Source organism: Salvelinus fontinalis, chromosome 10 (assembly GCF_029448725.1).
Source record: "Salvelinus fontinalis isolate EN_2023a chromosome 10, ASM2944872v1, whole genome shotgun sequence".
NCBI lineage: Eukaryota > Metazoa > Chordata > Actinopteri > Salmoniformes > Salmonidae > Salvelinus > Salvelinus fontinalis.
In genome coordinates, this window is record NC_074674.1 from 30,757,481 (window position 1) to 30,778,158 (window position 20,678).

General features: G+C 42.8%; 1 protein-coding gene across 4 annotated transcripts in view; it reads right to left on the reverse strand.

The window, feature by feature from the left end:
- Positions 1-20,678, reverse strand: part of LOC129864000 (GRB10-interacting GYF protein 1-like) — a 44,096-nt gene that overhangs the window by 1,166 nt on the left and 22,252 nt on the right. For all 4 annotated transcript variants that reach the window (XM_055936518.1, XM_055936517.1, XM_055936516.1 and 1 more), the window contains 8 exons: positions 19,985-20,058; positions 19,528-19,887; positions 18,102-18,277; positions 17,812-17,972; positions 5,445-5,614; positions 3,856-3,903; positions 3,578-3,686; positions 64-2,776 (listed from right to left, as the gene is read on the reverse strand). In XM_055936518.1, the coding sequence (XP_055792493.1) occupies positions 2,709-2,776; positions 3,578-3,686; positions 3,856-3,903; positions 5,445-5,614; positions 17,812-17,972; positions 18,102-18,277; positions 19,528-19,887; positions 19,985-20,058 (1,166 nt within the window). In that variant the 3' untranslated portion in view covers positions 64-2,708. The remainder of the gene's footprint in view (positions 1-63; positions 2,777-3,577; positions 3,687-3,855; positions 3,904-5,444; positions 5,615-17,811; positions 17,973-18,101; positions 18,278-19,527; positions 19,888-19,984; positions 20,059-20,678) is intronic.

Here is a 20,678-nt window from a genome sequence, read left to right on the forward strand (position 1 = left end):
ATTTGCCCCAGTGAGCCCCTTCCTAAAAGCAGATGGCCACATCAACTTGCCTTCTGCACTGACCTTCAGAGAGCCACAGTATTGTTCTGATACGCCGAAGAATCTGGTTCACTTCGGTGTCAAGGTCATCCTTAATGCTGTCCTTTCTTGTGGAGAATGTCCAGGGAAAGGCAATCCTTGTCCAGTAAAAGAGTAAATACAAGGAGACAGGGGCATCTCACAAACCTGTCCATCTCCCTACACTCTGTTCTGTAACTAAAACCAACAAAAGCACAAGTGGAAGATGAACAAGTCCCCCCCCGTCAGTCCATTGTCCAGTAGTTTTGGATTTCGAAAGGTTCCAATTGTAGGCCTGTTATAAAAATATGTTCTCTCCAGTATATTTTAATTTCTTCGAACATTTGTTGAATCTCTTTAAAATGTCCATAATTTAAAACAGGCAACCTATAGTCACATGGTTCCAGCCCACCAAACCCCATGAGACATGTTGCACAGTATGTTGTACAGAGGGGAATCAGCTATGGCTAGGAGGCTGGCCTGAGGAACTAGTCTGTGGAGGAGGCTCAAGGAGCATGAAAGGAGTCATAATAGATTTTTTTATCCATCTTCGGATCTCTTCTTGAAGAACCCATGAAAAACCCATGGATTCAAATAACCACATATTAGTTGTCACCAGTCTAAATCAAATTGTTCATTCCCCCTTTTTTTTTTTAAATAAAAAAATACAATCCAGAATTAAAAAAATGGTTAAAGCGAAGACAGTTTCAGTTTGCAGATGAAGTACCGATCATTCCTCCGGCCACATCTTCAAACACTCAATTTTCACAAGTTGTAGGCAATTAGAGAGAAAGAAAACAATTAATGAAGTTGCAACCCAGACATTCAAAGATCAAAAGGAGACAGATTAATCTTTTGAAAAACTACTGCTACATTTTCCATACCATTTCCTCGGTATATAGGTTTGTAATGAGTCCATCATGTTTGAAAGGATTTGCCGCTGTATCCAGACTATCGAGGACGACAACATTGCTTGGTGATAGACAGACGTCTTCATCTTATTACGAGAAGTTCTTCAGAGAGCAGTAGGCAGTGTGTTCAGCAGTGTCCACCTTGGTTTAATTTACACTATCTCATCTTCAGGGACTCTTAATACTTTATCCCCAAAACTCTCCGCATTACCATTTGTTTAAAGTCTGGCTTCATCTCACTGCACTGTTTTTGGAATACATTCATTTTTATATATATATAAGAAGCAAAAAAAACAATATAAAAATACAAAAGCTTAGCAGCCTCAAAAGTGCTCCATATCAAGTCCAAATACTTTTCCACTTTGTTTTAAACAGACAAACATATTCAAAAAGCAACAAGAGAAAGGACTAGCTATAAAAAAAAACAAGCAGTGGCAATAGCTTGCAAAACAGCCTGGAAACAGGAAAGCAAGACCTCAACACTGGCATGTCGTTAAAGGCAATAGATCCCCTTGAAAAATGCAAGGAACATCTCTGGTCTTACCAACTTTCATAACCACAAGGAAGATAATTATTAAACATAACTATTCATGGTTCTTTTAACAAGAGTGAGATTGAGAGACAGGGCCTGTACTGCAGTAAAATATACCCCAGAAATCTGCCTTGAAATAAGACATTTGCTTTCACAGTTCAATCAGCGAATCAGAGCCTGTATACCTCAGTGACTCGTCGCGAGAGAAGAGCATGAGGGCAGCAAAGCACCAATGCCAGAACACGAGCGGCCAGTCAGGTAACTGGACAGAAACGCAGACCATCATGAAGTCATCTAGGGGATGAGGAGCTGATGAAAGATTGGATGAAAAGAGTCCTATCCACTCCCACTCTCGCTTGAAGAACCCATGTACAAAAATAACATGCACACATTCATTGGCTACTAATCACTCATACATCTAACATGGGCACAAATTGCATACATTCTTCACAAAGTAAAAAAAGTTTCATGGAACAAAGTAAAAACATGGCCTTTTTATGCATCTCTGTAAGCAATAAAAAGTGTGCAGGCTTTGAGTCTACCACACAGACACCAGCATTCAGAAACATATTTTTCTTCCACTACTTACCCACAACAACTTTTGTTTGTTTTTGTAAGTGCAAACATTCAAGTTTTTTCTTAATAAAATGTACATTTGCTATAGCTTTACATTCTATATCAATGTTTAAAAAACAACAATGTCTCTTTTCAAAAAAGAATATACTTTCTAAAACAAATGCTCATCACTCCCCCAACCCCTCACCATTATTATCAGAGATGTAACCTCCAGTTCCTTACTTGGGTATGTTTGCACACACACATCCACTTGTGTATATTCATATCATAGACATAATATATGCACAATATGCACATTTTGCATCCTAAAACCAACAAAAAAACAAAAAACAAGCAAAACTTCATTTCAAATATTGAAACCCCATGTAATAAAGTGCATTAGTTTAGTTTAAGGTGCTTAATTGTAAGAAGTGCGGAAGGGTACTCCTCTCTGCACACCCCTACCGGCCCCTCTCACAGAGACGAGGGAGAAAACAGTACTTTACCAGGTCCTCATCCAAGAGGGGGCAAAGTTGCTCAGCAGTGCACATTCGTCATTGTGTGTGTGCGTATGTCGGTCTGTGAATGTGTGTGTGTGTGTGTGTCATATGCCAGGTATAAGGCCTCAGGTGGATTCAGGTAGATGCTGTGGATCAATAATCTTCTACTGTTTCCATCTCGCCCAGGCTCATCCTCTCCCCTGCGCCCAGGAATGAATATCCTGAAGGAGAAACACCATGGTTCACTTCTATTCACATCCAGCATGGATTCCACTACTTTGAACATTTGGAAAGCACATTTCAGAAGTTAACGGTATTCTGTGGATGGAATCCAAAATGGGAGAGTAACTAAATACATAAATATCACTATATATTTTTTTATTTATTTCACTTTTATTTAACCATGTAGGCTAGTTGAGAACAAGTTATATAAGAACTTCCTGATTACATTACATGTATGATAATTGTTTATGTTCTGTGTCAATGAAGGGTGAATATGGAAAGTTACTGAGGGAGGCGAAGGGCAACAGTTAGTCTTTGATAAGGCAGGCCAACTGCAGAACTACGGAGGAGCAAGGAATTCGGTTCGAGGTCAAGTAAACCGAAGTGAGAAGAAACCGCGGAGGCGGGCCAGAGGGGCACACCCTAGCGACCCTGCTACTACAGTCCTATCTCACACACACATACATGCACATGAAGGTTCTAGCATCAGGCAGGACCATGACTACAACAGTGAGAGGAACCAATTAAGTTACTGCCTAGCAACAGAGATGTATAGGCTTTCTAGATGTGTAAGGAGTTGACCGTGCCTAGGTGACAAATATATGTGCTTGTATCGTCATATATTGTCTTTGCAGCTATACGACCCAATGGGATGAATAAACTTTGCCTGTGAGGACCCTAACACCTGTATATAAAAAAATCAACTATTCAATACTTCACTCCATTTAGTTTACTTTTCACTGTGCTGCGAGACATTTAATAAATATACTGTATGTATTATTGACTGAGTGTCCGTGTACCTAAGATACTGGGGTCGGAGTGAAGCATTATGGTCTGTTTCTTCTTCATCTTTGCAGCCTGGCTGTCATACATTCCTCCCTTCCCCATCTGGGCTGCCTGGAACATGGACTACACAGAAGAGAGGGGGGAGGAGAGAGAGAGGGGAGAGAGAGAGAGAGAACAACGTGGTTACTGACAATATATTGGGTATTTGCAAATTCCAATAAGTGCTCCAACATTAGGAAAGGATAGATTGATATTATAAAAAGAGTGTTGATCATGACTTGGTGGAGCCTACCTGTAGAGGAAAGTTGTTCACGGACAGTCCTGGAACTTCTTTTGATAGCTGGTGGGGGAGAGGGATGTTGGTTACTGATAATGTCTTACACATCCACACCACAAACACCCCCGTTGGACTTCTTCACATTTTATTGTGTTACAAAGTGGGATTAAAATCGATTTCATTGTAATCTTTTGGTCAACGAAATACACAAAATACACTAATGTCCTTTGTAGCTCAGTTGGTAGAGCATGGCGCTTGTAATGCCAGGGTAGTGGGTAGTGGCCATGGTAGTTTGATTCCAGGTACCACCTATACGTATAAATGTATGCACACATGACTAAACTGCTTTGGATAAAAGAGTCTGCTAAACGGAATATATATTTATTATTATACTGAACAAAAATATAAACACAACATGTAAAATGTGCTACTCTTAAAAGTGCAGTTGTCACAACACAAAGCCACAGATGTCTCACGTTTTGAGGGAGCGTGCAATTGGCATGCTGACCGCAGGAATGTTCACCAGAGCTGTTGCCAGAGAATTTAATGTTCATTTCGATACCATAAGCTGCTCCGTCGTTTTACAGAATTTGGCAGTACGTCCAACCGTCCTCGCAACCCCAGACCACATGTAACCAAGCCAGCCCAGGACCTCCACATCCGGCTTCTTCACCTGCAGGATCGTTTGAGACCAGCCACCCAGACAGCTGATGAAACTGTGGGTTCGTACAACTCTAGAATTTCTACACAAACTGTCTCAGGGATGCTCATCTAAGTGCTCGTCATCCTCACCAGGGTCTTGACCTGACTGCAGTTCGGCGTTGTAACCAACTTCAGTGGGCAAATTCTCACCTTCAATGGCCACTGGTGAAGAGCCAGACGGCATGTATGGCGTCGTATGGGTGAGCGGCTTGCTTATGTCAACTTTGTGAACAGAGTGCCCCATGGTGGTGGTGGGGTTATGGTATGGGCAGGCATAAGCGTCGGACAACGAACACAATTGCATTTTATCGATGGCAATTTGAATGCACAGAGATACCGTGACGTCATCCTGAGGCCCATTGTCATGCCATTCATCGCCATCATTACCTCATGTTTCAGAATGATAATGCACGGCCCCATGTCGCAAGGATCTGTACACAATTCCTGGAAGCTGAAAATATCCCAGTTCCTTAATGACCTGCATACTCACCAGACATGCCACCCATTGAGCATGTTTGGGATGCTCTGGATCGACAACGTGTTCCAGTTCCCGCCAATATCCAGCAACTTCGCATCAGCCATTGAAGTGGAGTGGGACAACATTCCACAGCCCACAATCAACAGCCTGATCAACTCTATGTGAAGGAGATGTGTCACGCTGCATGAGGCAAATGGTGGTCACACCAGATACTGGACTGGTTTTCTGATCCGTGCCCCAACTTTCTTTTTAAGGTACATGTGATCAATAGATGCATATCTGTATTCACGTCTTGAAATCCATAGATTAGGACCTAATGAATTCATTTCAACTGACTGATTTCCTTACATGAACTGTAACTCAAAAAAAATTGAAATTGTTGCATGTTGCGTTAATATTTGTTCAATATACATATAACACACACCTGCTGTTGCTGCTGCTGTCTCTGGTGGTTGGCTTTCTGTTTGGCACGCCGCTCCAGGAACTGCTTGGCAAACTCTTTGGCTTCCACAGTGTCGCCCAGGTAGGAGCGGATAAAGTCAAGGACTTCGTAGGGAGACTCCACCTCCTTCAGATAGGCCACGATGGTGGCTACTGCTCACAGGAAGACCACAGACATTTACACTTAATACCAGGGGAAAAGGTTGAGCAAGAGAGAGGAAATTCTGGAGCCAGGGAGTCTGGCAACTAAGGAGATGTTTGCGTAGGTGTGAAGCTGAGTTTCTTTTAGGAAAATGTGGTGCCGGGCGGCAAAATCTTAATTAGGGCTGTCCCCGACTAAAATGGATCTTGGTCGACCGAAAGCAGTCTGTTCTTTCGACCAATTGATTGGTCTAAAATTTCAAACGTGCATATTTCTATATATAGACATACCTTTGGCGTTTTAATAAAATCAACTCCATGCATTTAGCTTCCGGTTTGATGAAATAAGACAAATGCCTCAAGATGGCGCAGGAGAGCTAGATAACCATGAGGAAAAAAGTCATGAACCTTTCTCATGTGGAATGCCAATTTATCTTACCATTTCTACCGATCTGCGTGCCAGTTATGGTTTTCATATGCACATTTTCATTAAACCATTTTATAATAACGTCTTAATATCTCAAAATCATTGTCATGTGGTTAATCAAAATTCTATCCAAATCTAAATAAAAATTAAACAAACCTAAAAAGTAACTGCTATTGTCATTGCCAACTACGTAAAAATATCCTACATAAAGCCAACAATAAAAACATTGCAGCCTGCAGGTAGAAAATCTGGCGATAAAAATAAATATCCTACAAAATCACAATGGCTACACATGACCTGTCTGCAACAAACTTGCAACATTGGCTCAACTAGTAACTTGGGTCCAGCCCGAATGTGCTAGCGAACTTGCAACATTATATAAAATATTCTGGGGGCTCAGAGTTACAACGTGCCAGTGAGCTCAGGACAGACACAGCTGTAGGCTATTTGTGCATGGGATAAGAAGCAGTTCTTGACTTGGACAGCAGCTCACCGGAGCTGAGTACCAGCACCTTAAATGTTCTACTGCTTGAGCTCCTGTTCCTCTTATAGAATATTAGCTCAAAAGTATTGTGGAGCTCTTGCACCTAAATATTTTTCTTTATTTAACTAGGCAAGTCAGTTTAGAGCAAATAATTATTTACAATGATGGCCTACTCTGGCCAAACCTGAACGACGCTGAGCCAATTGTGCACTGCCCTAAGGGACTCCCAAACAAGGTCGGATGTTATACAGCCTGGATATAACAGTATATAAACAATATAAACAGCACCAGCACCCAAAATGAGTACCGGAAACTATTTCAGTCCAAGTCAAGCACTAATAAGAAGTAATCAGGAAGGCCTTTTTTAATGACATTTCCACTTGATCAGAGCATGACATTTTTCCCTTTCACTCCGAGTGGTTATCGAAAGGGAGAGAGGTGGAAAGATTATTTAAATACATTGAGGAACCATTGTAATTCTCAATGGATGTAAAAACAGACTGTTTGCTTTCTGTTTGAGGCGAAGGAAACCTTACTTTGAGAAGCTCCACGGGTCATTAGCACTGGTGCGTTAAACCAATCAGAAACTATCAGATTCCCAAATGGGCACATTTATATGTCTACATTTACATGTAGGCCAGGTAGCCTATAGGTCTACCTCTATGCGTGCGCATCCTAACATTGACAGGAGCGCTCCAGACAAAAGACGCTGACTAAATTCACAAAACTCGTAAATGGAATGAAATAAACAAACTTGTTTCTCACAAATGTAGCATAGGTTGTGCACTCTACAAACAATGTGTCCACACTGATAATGAAAACGATGGAAGAATAATATTGAATGCATTGACAGAAATTACAGTAACCAAAGTGACAAACATTGTAGTTTAGGAATTAATGGTAAATGTACTACTGGTCATTTATGCAATTGGGAATTAATATACACTAGCAATCAAACAATTCACACAATTAAGTTATGAAACAATGAATGTGCACAAATTGGCGAGAGAGCTCGCATTCTGGAGAGACAAGTGCATTGTGCATCTGGGCGCATGATCAATCCAATGTCTGCATAGGCCATGCAGCATTTACGGTGATACGGCCTCAGCAGCAGTCAGGGCATTCATACTAAACTCAGCAAAAAAAGAAAGTCCTCTCACTGTCAACTGTGTAAATATTTGTATGAGCATAAGATTCAACAACTGAGACAAACTGAACAAGTTCCACAGACATGTGACTAACAGAAATGGAATAATGTGTCCCTGAACAAACTGGGGGTCAAAATCAAAAGTCAGTATCTGGTGTGGCCACCAGCTGCATTGAGTACTGCAGTGCATCTCCTCTGATGGACTGCACCAGATTTGCCAGTTCTGGCTGTGAGATGTTACCCCACTCTTCCACCAAGGCACCTGCAAGATCCCGGACATTTCTGTGTGTGGGGGGGGGGGGGGGGGGGGGGGGGGGGGGCTAGCCCTCACCCTTCGATCCAACAGGTCCCAGACGTGCTCATGGCAGTACACTGACATTCCTGTCTTGCAGGAAATCACACACAGAACGAGCAGTATGGCTGGTGGCATTGTCATGCTGGAGGGTCATGTCAGGATGAGCCTGCAAGAAGCATACCACATGAGGGAGGAGGATGTCTTCCCTGTAACGCACAACATTGAGATTGCCTGCAATGACAACAAGCTCAGCCAGATGATGCTGTGACACACCGCAACAGACCCTCCACCTCCAAATCGATCCCGCTCCAGAGTACAGGCCTCGGTGTAACGCTCATTCCATCGTTGATAAACACAAATCCGACCATCACCCCTGGTAAGACAAAACCGCGACTCATCAGTGAAGAGCACTTTTTGCCAGTCCTGTCTGGTCCAGCGACGGTGGGCTTGTGCCCATAGGCGACATTGTTGCCGGTGATGTCTGGTGAGGACCTGCCTTACAACAGTCCTACAAGCCCTCAGTCCAGCCTCTCTCAGCCATTTGCGGACAGTCTGAGCACTGATGTAGGGATTGTGCGTTCCTGGTGTAACTCGGGCAGTTGTTGCCATCCTGTACGTGTCCCGCAGGTGTGATGTTCGGATGTACCGATCCTGTGCAGGTGTTGTTACACTTGGTCTGCCACTGTGAGGACGATCAGCTGTCTGTCTTGTCCCTCTGTAGCTCTATCTTAGGCGTCTCACAGTACAGACATTGCAATTTATTGACCTGGCCATATCTACAGTCCTCATGCCTCCTTGCAGCATGCCTAAGGCACGTTCACGCAGATGAGCAGGGACCCTGGGCATCTTTCTTTTGGTGTTTTTCAGAGTCCGTAGAAAGGCCTCTTAGTGTCCTAAGTTTTGTCGTAGATGAATCAGAATTAGTTAGGTAACATAGATAAATAAGATGTTTTATTTATTTCATAATATGCAGAATATCAAAAAGGGAGAAGGGCTCCACTATGTCTGTACGCTAGTCACTCCCTTCTTTTCCCATTGGGGGGAGGATTATGGCAGGAATCATATATCTGGAATCATTGTATTACCCTTCTGATGTGTTGAACTTATCTTTCATAGTATATGACCTAGAGGTCCACTCCCCTTATTGAGCTTCTCCAGGAGTGGGGAGAAGAGAGGGTGTATTTGAGATGGGAGTATCTAGAATTGACAATTGATATATGCCATTGGATGAGGTAATGTTTTGGTCCTAAGTGGTACCAAGAACGAGATTAGAATCTCGTTTTAGGAGACCAAACTGAACGATAGCATTAGCTGTAAGTTATCTGGATGGGATACTCCTCTTTCAAGTAAAAGGTTCTTTGTAATTTTCCTAAGATCTGCTGTTCGTCATGTAAGTTGAAAGGGGTGCATTTTGGCTATAAAAGATATTAAGAATTGTTTTGTAAGGACTCTCAGAGAATTAATTTATAGACACTGAATTGATCTGAGAGTAAAACGGGCTATGGTGAAGCTCATATAATTAAAGATGGACTTTATAATATAACTGACTTGTGTGGTTTTCTCTATCATCACGTAGTTATACAGGAAATTACCACGACAGTTTGCATAACTGTGACCTTAATTGCCTACAAGTCTGTAAGCAGTTTGAGTTTGAGTTTATTTTTACAGGGACAGTGCACATTAATCAACGTTTCAGTAAAAGTGCCGGTTTTAGCCAGCCGGCTAATTTTCAACCGCAGTCCCTGGGCATGTTATTAAAAACAATTACAATATAGACAATAGCAACATAGAACAAGACATAGCATACAGACATAGCAACATAGGACAAGCAAGACGTAGCATACAGACAGAGCAACAGAACAAAAAGCAGCAAGACAAAATTCATAAAAGCAACAAAGTGTTTCCACACCTCACAAGTTACAGACAACAGACATGGAAAGCGGCAACACACAGCTAGGGACCATGTTCACAAATCTGATTGACCTTTAGCCATGTCTTCAAGCATTTTGTGAAAGTGTGATATGTGGTGCAGTTATGTGTGTCTGATGGCAGTGTATTCCAGACATGGGAAGCTCTCGCAGAAAAAGCGGATTTATTAAAAGGTGCTTTTCCTTAGGGGAACTACACAGTCACCTCTCATGGCAGACCTTGTGGATCTGCTGCCATATGTTTGGGTTTTCTGTTTAACAAAAATACTGAGTGGAGGGGGAGCCAAGCCATTTAGGATCTTGAATACAAGACATGCATCGGTGTATTGCACAAGATTTTCCCAACTCAGGAGCTCATGCTTTCTGAGGATGTGACAGTGATGATGGCTATTAGGCTTCCTATCAAGCACTTTGAGAGCCTGTTTGTAGACAGACTGAATAGGTCTTACTGTTGTACAGCAAGCTTGGGCCCAACTAGTCAAGCAGTATGTTAAGTGGGGGAGTATCATAGATTTGAAGTACAGTTTTGCTACCTCTGTAGTCAAACAATTTCGTATAAATCGGAAATTAGCTAGGTTGAATTTGGTTATTTGAATTACCTTTTTCACATGCTTTTTAAAAGAGAGGTTGGAATCAAGTATGATGCCAAGGTACTTAAAATCAGATACCACCTGTAGCTTCTCCCCTGACACATGGACATCTGGCTCAGTAGCATCTGTTGCCCTCTTTGTGAAGAACATGCAAACAGTTTTTTTCACATTGAGATGCAAACACGAGTCACTGAGCCACTTTGCAACCTGGACCATTACAGTAGTGAGTTCTTGTGCAGCTTGTTGTTTGCTCTTTGCATGCACATATATCACTGTATCATCTGCATACATTTGAACTTCAGACCCAGTACAGACAGAAGGCAGATCATTAATGTACAGGCTGAACAGGAGGGGCCCCAGTATTGACCCTTGGGGCACACCCACATCATAGCTAAGAGTGGGCGACAGCTCATTGCTCACTCTGACGCACTGAGTTCTGCCTTCAAGGTATGATTTCATCCATCTCAAGGCATCGGGGGAAAAGTTGAACTTGGACAATTTTGTGATGAGAATCTCATGGTTAACAGTATCAAAAGCCTTCTTTAGGTCCAGAAACACAGCCCCAACAACACCCCCTTTGTCCATCTTGGACTTCACATTTTCCAGAAGAAAGCAGTTGGCCGTTTCTGTGGAGTGTTTCGCTCTGAAGCCAAACTGCATGGAATGTAATATGAAGGGGCTGTTGTTGAGGTGGGCAATCAGTGTCTTAACTAACTTAAGTTAGTGTCTTAACGACCATTCCACAGGTGCATGTTCATTAATTGTTTATGGTTCATTGAACAAGCATGGGAAACAGTGTTTAAACCCTTTACAATGAAGTTCTGTGAAGTTATTTGGATTTTTCCAAATTATCTTTGAAAGACAGGGTCCTGAAAATGGGACGTTTCTTTTCTTGCTGAGTTTACTTGCGCTTCGTGGAGCAGTGCAGAGCTGTTGTCAAGGAAGTGAGTTTGTGTTTTCTTTCTACAGGATATACCGCCCTCAACTACCGTCAACCAATCATGTCAATGCGGAGTTATACAGAGTCCACTGCATTGTTACATAATGTGGGAGGCGCATGGCGATGCAGTACAGACCTGGATTTGGCCTCTGCATGCCACTGGAGGCTCCGCAATGGAATAGTTCTGAGATTGGCGCAAATATATAAACACACACAGTGCATTAGGAAAGTATTCTCCTACAATTGCATAGCCTTCAGAAATGTTGCACAACATGAGCTCATGGGCTCTCATGAAGTGTTAGATTGTTAGATTTTTCTAATACATTTACATTGATGTCAGAGTGATTAGAGGGATAAAAAGCATGAGCTTGTGCACACCCAAGAAAACAATTCAGCGTAGAGATGCTGAATAACGGTGAATAAACTGTAAGCTATAAAAACAAAGTCGCACACTCTATATGTATAACCTCCCAGTAATTAATTGGGTAAAAAACAACCAACTTTTGGCATCATAGTGCCTTCTTTTTATAGCTTAGAGTGATTAGAGGGAAAATAAAGTGCTGAGTACGAGGCAGTTAACCTGTTTGGGCTGCAGGGGCAGTATTGAGTAGCCAGATAAAAGGTGCCCATTTCAAACGGCCTCGTTTGAAGAAATTTTGTGTTTATCTTGGTCTGAAGTGGAATACAGGCTCTTTGTATGACGTGTCCGCCCATTTCCTGTTTTCTGGAAGGCGCGAAGAGAGACATGGATTTGCCTTCTGTTTAGCTATCGTTATAGGCGACTACTATCTCCGGCTTTGATTTTATTTGATACATGTGACCATATCATCGTAAAGTATGTTTTTCAATATAGTTTAATCAGATTATTGAAAATATTTCGGGAGTTTTGCCGTGTTCCGTTCTCTGACTTTGTTGACGATGGAGCGATTCGTGCCACTTGGCTAGTGCGCTTCCTAAATCGAGAGGGAAAGTGTCCGTTCTAAATCCAAACAACGACTGTTCTGGACAAAGGACACCTTGTCCAACATTCTGATGAAAGATCACCAAAAGTAAGAAACATTTTATGATGCTATTTCATATATCTGTCGTGCATGTGAACTAGTCGTCGGCGCCCAACGTTTGGGTACTCAGCTATACCGAAGCTGGATGTCGTAATGAAGTTATTTTTTAGAATTCTAACACTGCGATTTCATTAAGAACTAATGGATCTATCATTTCCTATAAAACTTGTATTTTTTAGTTATGTTTATGAATAGCTATTTGGTCAGAATATGTGTGTCAGAAAAATATCGTTGCTGTTTAGACGTTGTGGAAAAAGTAGCTAAGTTAGCACAATGTGTAACCACTGATTTCAGCTCTAAATATGCACATTTTCGAACAAAACATAAGTGTATGTATAACCTGATGTTATAGGACTGTCATCTGATGAAGAATATCAAGGTTAGTCAAATTATATATCTTTTGCTTGTTTGTTACGGTCGCTAACCTTTTGCTACTGGGAAATGGCTTGTCTTTCTGGCTATTGTGGTAAGCTAATATAACGCTATATTGTGTTTTCGCTGTAAAACACTTAATAAATCGGAAATATTGGCTGGAATCACAAGATGCCTGTCTTTCATTTGCTGTACACTATGTATTTTTCAGAAATGTTTTATGATGAGTAATTAGGTATTTGACGTTGGTGTCTGTAATTATTATGGCTGCTTTCGGTGCAATTTCTGATTGTAGCTACAATGTAAACTATGATTTATACCTGAAATATGCAAATTTTTCGAACAAAACAGATTTATTGAAGAACATGTTATAAGACTGTCATCTGATGAAGTTGTTTGTTGGTTAGTTTGGTTGGTTCTTGGTTAGTTAGGTTGGCTTTGTGCATGCTACCTGTGCTGTGAAAAATGTCTGTCCTTCTTTGTATTTGGTGGTGAGCTAACATAAATATACGTGCTGTTTTCGCTGTAAAACATATTAAAAATCGGACATGTTGGCTGGATTCACAAGATGTGTACCTTTCATTTGCTGTATTGGACTTGTTAACCACCTAACTGAGGAACACAATTTAACCTTGCGCAATACCCTAGATGCAGTTGCACCCCTAAAAACGAAAAACATTTGTCATAAGAAACTAGCTCCCTGGTATACAGAAAATACCCGAGCCCTGAAGCGAGCTTCCAGAAAATTGGAACGGAAATGGCGCCACACCAAACTGGAAGTCTTCCGACTAGCTTGGAAAGACAGTACCGTGCAGTATCGAACAGCCCTCACTGCTGCTCGATCATCCTATTTTTCCAACTTATTTGACGAAAATAAGAACAATCCGAAATGTATTTTTGATACTGTCGCAAAGTTAACTAAAAAGCAGCATTCCCCAAGAGAGGATGGCTTTCACTTCAGCAGTAATAAATTCATGAACTTCTTTGAGGAAAAGATCATGATCATTAGAAAGCAAATTACGGACTCCTCTTAAAATCTGCATATTCCTCCAAAGCTCAGCTGTCCTGAGTCTGCACAACTCTGCCAGAACCTAGGATCAAGAGAGACACTTAAGTGTTTTAGTACTATATCTCTTGACACAATGATGAAAATAATCATGGCATCTAAACCGTCAAGCTGCATACTGGACCTTATTCCAACTAAACTACTGAAAGAGCTGCTTCCTGTGCTCGGCCCCCTATGTTGAACATAATACACGTCTCTCTATCCACAGGATGTGTACCAAACTCACTAAAAGTGGCAGTAATAAAGCCTCTCTTGAAAAAGCCAAACCTTGACCCAGAAAAAATAAAAAAAACTATTGGCCTATATCGAATCTCCCATTCCTCTCAAATTTTAGAAAAAGCTGTTGCGCAGCAACTCACTGCCTTCCTGAAGACAAGCAATGTATACGAAATGCTTCAGTCTGGTTTTAGACCCCATCATAGCACTGAGACTGCACTTGTGATGGTGGTAAATTACCTTTTAACTTCTTATGGCTACAATCCTGCTACCGGGATCGATATGACAACAGCCAGTGATAGTGCAGGGCGCCAAATTCAAACAACAGAAATCTCATAATTAAAAATTCCTCAGACATTCATGTGTCTTATATCATTTTAAAAGTAATCATCAGATGACACTCATAGGACTTCATGTTACACAATACATGCATGTTTTGTTTGATTAAGTTCATATTTATATAAAAAAATCAGAGTTTAGATTCACTAGTTGCAAAACCATCAAGTGACTTTGCATAGCCACAGCGTTTCAACAGAAATACTCATCATAAATATAGATGATAATACACATGGAATTATAGATATACCTCTCCTTAATGCAACCGCTGTCAGATTTCAAAAAAACTTTACGGAAAAATAAACCACGCAATAATCTGAGACAGAGCTCCGAACAATAGCCAAATTAGCCACCATGTTGGTCAACAGAAACCAGAAAAGACATGATAAATGTTTCCTTACCTTTGATGAACTTCATCAGAATGCAGTCCTAGGAATCCCAGGTCCACAATAAATGCTTGATTTGTTCAATAATGTCCGTTATTTATGTCCAATTAGCTACTTTCGAATTGTTTACCAAACGCCCTAACCAAAGCCTCAAAGCGCGTCCACTATAACGTGACGAAACGTCCAAAAGTTCCGTTACAGTCAGTGGAAACATGTCAAACGATGTACTGAGTCAATCTTTAGAATGTTGTTAACATACATCTTGAATAACGTTCCAACCGGAGAATTACATCGACTTCAATTGACCGATGGAACGGAGCTCCCTCTCACATGAACGCGCCAGTTCAATGCGTGGGCACCTCATGGAAGTGATTACTCATTCCTGTCTCCTTCGGCCCCCCTTCACATTAGAGTCATCAGACAACGTTCTATTGACTGTTGACATGTAGTGGAAGCCGTAGGAAGTGAAAACCCCATCCATATCTCTCTATTTTCAATGAGAGCTTGGTTGAAAATCTGGCACCCCCAGAAAATATCCAAACGGGAAGTGGAACTTCTCAGGTTTTTGCCTGCCATATGAGTTCTGTTATACTCACAGACATAATTCAAACAGTTTTAGAAACTTCAGAGTGTTTTCTATCCAATACTAATAATAATATGCATATATTAGCAACTATGACATAGGAGCAGGCCGTTTACTCTGGGCACCTTTCATCCAAGCTACTCAATACTGCCCCTTCAGCCATAAGAAGTTAATGGCGTCAGAACGAGGCTCTGCATCTGTCCTCGTGCTCCTAGACCTTAGTGCTGCCTTTGATACCATCGATCACCACATTCTTTTGGAGAGATTGGAAACCCAAATTGGTCTACACGGACAACTTCTGGTCTGATTTAGATCTTATCTGTCGGAGAGATATCAGTTTGTCTCTGTGAATGGTTTGTCCTCTGACAAATCAACTGTACATTTCGGTGTTCCTCAAGGTTCCGTTTTGGGACCACTATTGTTTTCACTATCTATTTTACCTCTTGGGGATGTCATTCAAAAACATCATGTTAACTTTCACTGCTATGCAGATGACACACAGCTGTACATAGTCTGGCCCAGGAGTGTGAAGGAGAACAGAAAGGCTCTGGAGCAACGAACCGCCCTTGCTGTCTCTGCCTGGCCGGTTCCCCTCTCTCCACTGGGATTCACTGCCTCTAACCCTATTACAGGGGCTGAGTCACTGGCTTACTGGTGCTCTTTCATGCCGTTCCTAGGAGGGGTGCGTCACTTGAGTGGGTTGAGTCACTGACGTGATCTTCCTGTCTGGGTTGGCGCCCCCCCTTGGGTTGTGCCGTGGCAGAGATCTTTGTGGGCTATACTCAGCCTTGTCTCAGGATGGTAAGTTGGTGGTTGAAGATATCCCTCTAGTGGTGTGGGGGCTGTGGTTAGGCAAAGTGGGTGGGGTTATATCCTTCCTGTTTGGCCCTCTCCGGGGGTATCATTGGATGGGGCCACAGTGTCTCCTGACCCCATCCTGTCTCAGCCTCCAGTATTTATGCTGCAGTAGTTTATGTGTCGGGGGGCTAGGGTCAGTTTGTTATATCTGGAGTACTTCTCCTGTCTTATCCGGTGTCCTGTGTGAATTTAAGTATGCTCTCTCTAATTCTCTTTCTTTCTCTCTTTCGGAGGACCTGAGCCCTAGGACCATGAGCCTGATGACTCCCTGCTGTCCCCAAGTCCACCTAGCCGTGCTGCTGGTCCAGTTTCAACTGTTCTGCCTGCGGCTATGGAACCCTGACCTGTTCACCGGACGTGCTACCTGTCCCAGACCTGCTGTTTTCAACTCTCTAGAGACAGCAGGAGCGGTAGACATACTCTTAATGATCGGCTATGAAAAGCCAACTGACATTTACTCCTGAGGTGCTGACTTTCTGCACCCTCGACAACTACTGTGATTATTATTATTTGACCATGCTGGTTATTTATGAACATCTTGGCCATGTTCTGTTATAATCTCCACCCGGCACAGCCAGAAGAGGACTGGCCACCCCTCATAGCCTGGTTCCTCTAGGTTTCTTCCTAGGTTTTGGCCTTTCTAGGGAGTTTTTCCTAGCCACCGTGGTTCTACACCTGCATTGCTTGCTGTTTGGGGTTTTAGGCTGAGTTTCTGTACAGCACTGAGATATCAGCTGAAGTAAGAAGGGCTATTTAAATAAATTTGATATGGAAGTCTTTATAAAATAATTGCTTCCACGATATGGTCGGATTTTAACTTTTGAAGCAAGGCAAGACATGCCTCATAATATGCATAGGCTACTGCCTCCAGCTCATTGCAAAGTGGTGTGTGACGTTCTGATGCCTGCCTACCGTTACCTATGTACTTGAATGACAAATGGGAAGTGCACTTCAATTACCAGCTGAAAAATATTTAGAATTGCTATGCAATGATTGGGCTTATAAAAGCACGTTTCACTACAGCAGCAACGAACATGCTGTTTGAGGAGCTGTAGCAGCTGCTCTCGTGCTGTCTGACAAGAGTTTCAGCTGAAACTAGGCTCTATCTGTATGCTGTGAGCATGTGATAAGATGCTGGACTAATGAAAATAGGTTAATTATGCTAATTAACCTATAGACAGATAAGCATGACCGGTCAAAAGTATTTCCATCAACTGGTATTTCCCATTTATTAATTGGCTAACAACTATTATTTTTTACAATAGGGCTTTTTTCTTCTCCCAGACAATTGGCCGGAACCAAATTTATTTATCGGCTTTTCATATTTTTTGTGGGGGGTGGAAAGGAAAACGTTTTGAATACATTTGCATTGATGTCAGAGTGATTAGAGGGATAAAAAGCATGAGCTGGTGCACACCCAGATAGTGTGAATGTGAGTGATGACATTTGAGTATATTCATGGGGCCGGTCGCAGGGACACAGATCCAGTGATGAAGTGAAAGAGGAAGATCATTAGTTACCGTCCAGGGACGAGGAGGGGGAGTTGTTAGCGGAGGTGTTGAGCGCGTGCAGCATCTGTTCACACCAGGTGGTGAAGCCGTCCTGGGGTTTCATGCCCTGCAGCAGCTTCAGCAGTTTGTCCTCCTCCTCTGTACGCTTCTTCCTCAACATGTACTGCTCGCTGCAGGTGGACACGGAAAAACTGTTTACGCACACACAGGCCTTGAAACTGTTTACATACACACAAAACATTAACACACAGCTTTAAACAGAGAGGTAAACAATGCACCACACACACAGTGAGGTGTACCTAAGAGAGGGGCTGCTGCGGCTGTTCTTCATGCCCATGTTGCGGAGGCTGTTCTGGTTCTTCACAGCCTCCTCCCAGACACCCATACCTCCAGAGCTGCCTTTGGGCTCCATGCCCCCACCAGACCACATGCCCACAGACCCCTCACCCCACTGACCCATAGACAGGCCTCCATGCTGGAGGAAGACAGAGAAAGAACAGAGGGAAATGGGTCAGTACTGGTTACCAGGGCCTGGTCCACCAGCCAAAATATATTTGCCATAAATACACCAACCCCCCCCCACCCCCCACTAGTGTGTCTTCGCTACTCTGGGCAAAGCAAAATTCAGTTGGTGGTACAGTAACCCCAAAATATATTTTTTCGTCTTTTGTTTACCTTTATTTAACTAGGCAAGTCCGTTAAGAACAAATTCTTATTTACAATGACCTAGGAACAGTGGGTTCACTGCCTTGTTCAGGGGCAGAAAAACAGATTTTTACCTTGTCAGCTCAGGGATTCGATCTAGCAACCTTTCAGTTACTGGCCCAACACCACTACACCTTTCAGTTACTGGCCCAACACCACTACGCAACCTGCAGCACCATGGAATTAGACCAACTTATGCCTTTGTGATGTGTTTCTAAAAATGAATCTTTAGCAGTGCACAGCTCCTCAGCCAGGCAGGGTTGCCACGCGTCGCTCGATGTGGGATATATTTAAGCAATAAAGGCACCTCGGGGGTTTGTGGTATATGGCTGTTCCTAGGCACGGCTAAGAGCTGTTCCTAGACACGGCTAAGAGTGCCAGGATACAGTCCTTAGCCGTGGTAAATTGGCCATATACCACAAATAATAGCCTTAATGCTATTATAAACTGGTTACCAACGTAATTAGAGCAGTAAAAAAATAAATGTTTTTTCATACCCGTGGTATACAGTCTGATATACCACAGCTGTCATCCAATCAGCATTCAGGGCTCGAACCACCTAGTTTATAATGTCTAATATACCACGGTTGTCAGCCAATCAGCATTCAAACCACACAGTTTATAATATAGGATTTGTAGATATGTGTGATTAGCTACCAGCTATGAAACAAAATGACAGAAACGCTTTGAAAACAGCTACTGCAGCATTTCTTTTTCTATAAAATGTCCTTATACTTGACTTCTACCTTTATTTTTATTCCCAAATGCGAGAGAAATGTTTGCATTGTGGAGCCCTGACCACCTGCCAACGTGGCTGTTGAAATAGACCTTACATGCCAATACCGGCATTTGGCAGGTGTTCATTTTAGGTCCTGCTGGTTACACTTATGGGCATTGTAATAAATATCCTCAGAACACACATTTCTTCTCAAGAAACTACTACACTTTCAAAACCTCCCTGTAGACATAGCAGGACAGCCCATGTGAAGTTTTCTTTGGGGGGGGGGGGTGTCTCCTCACCCTGTCTCTCTGCTGCTGGGCCCTCTGGTGCTGGGCCTGCTGTTTGAGCAACCTCTCGGTCTCCAGCTCCAGCAGGCTGAGGCTCTTGCCTTGCTTGGAGAGAGCTGAGACCTGGGGGCCACTCCACACGGTCCCTGTCCCTGACCCTGACCCAGAGACACACCCTGGGCCCCCGGGCTGGGCCTGTTGCAGCAGCTTCAGGATCAGCTCCTGCTGCTGACGACACTGCTGCTTACGCCTGTACAGCTCCTCCTCCTCACGCCTCTTCTGCTCCTCCTGCTGCCTCCTCTTCTCCTCCCGCCGCTTCCTCTCCTCCTCCTCTCGCTTGGCCCTGAGTTCAGCCTCACGCCGGTCCTGGAGCTGAGGTACAAGAGATGAACAGAGAGTCAGCAAGAGAGAGAGAAGAGGGGAGAGACAGAGGGTGAGAGAGGGGGGACAAAGTAAATAAAGACAGTACCTTCTGTAGCTGCTCCAGAGATGGCCCCTGAGTGGAATGACTCATGGTTAAGTCCCATAGGTTGGCCTCACCTCCTGGAATAGGCCACAAACACATTAGTGACATACAATGGCAACATGTAGAACGACATCTGGGTGAATGAAAAGATGTATAGCTGAGGTCTATCAGTCTTGGAGGACATGCAAGAGCGTATGCTTAGTGGTTAGAGTGTTAGTCCAGTAACCGGAGGGTTGCTGGATCGAATCCCCAAGCTGACAAGGTAAAAATCTGTTGTTCTGCCCCCGAGCAAGGCAGATAACCCACTGTTCCACGGGCGCCGAAGAAGTGGATGTCGATTAAGGCAGCCACCCGCACCTCTCTGATTCAGAGATTTGATTAAATGCGGAAGACACATTTCAGTTGAAGGCATTCAGTTGTACAACTGACTAGGTATCCCCTTTCACTTATACAAATACAGTCAAATATATTAGCACCCTTGCACTTTAAAATGGAGTGTAATGGAGCAGAATGTCCTCTTCAAAACTGGTTGAAAGGCTATTTTTACCCTGTAGGCACTGGCAACTTACCACCTGTAGGATAAATTACATTTGCTGAGAATGACCTTGCCTCCAACCAAATTAAATTTGAAATCTTAACAATTTAGTCCAGGCCATTTTTGCCTTTGAAATTAAAAATCATAATTTCATCATTTTTC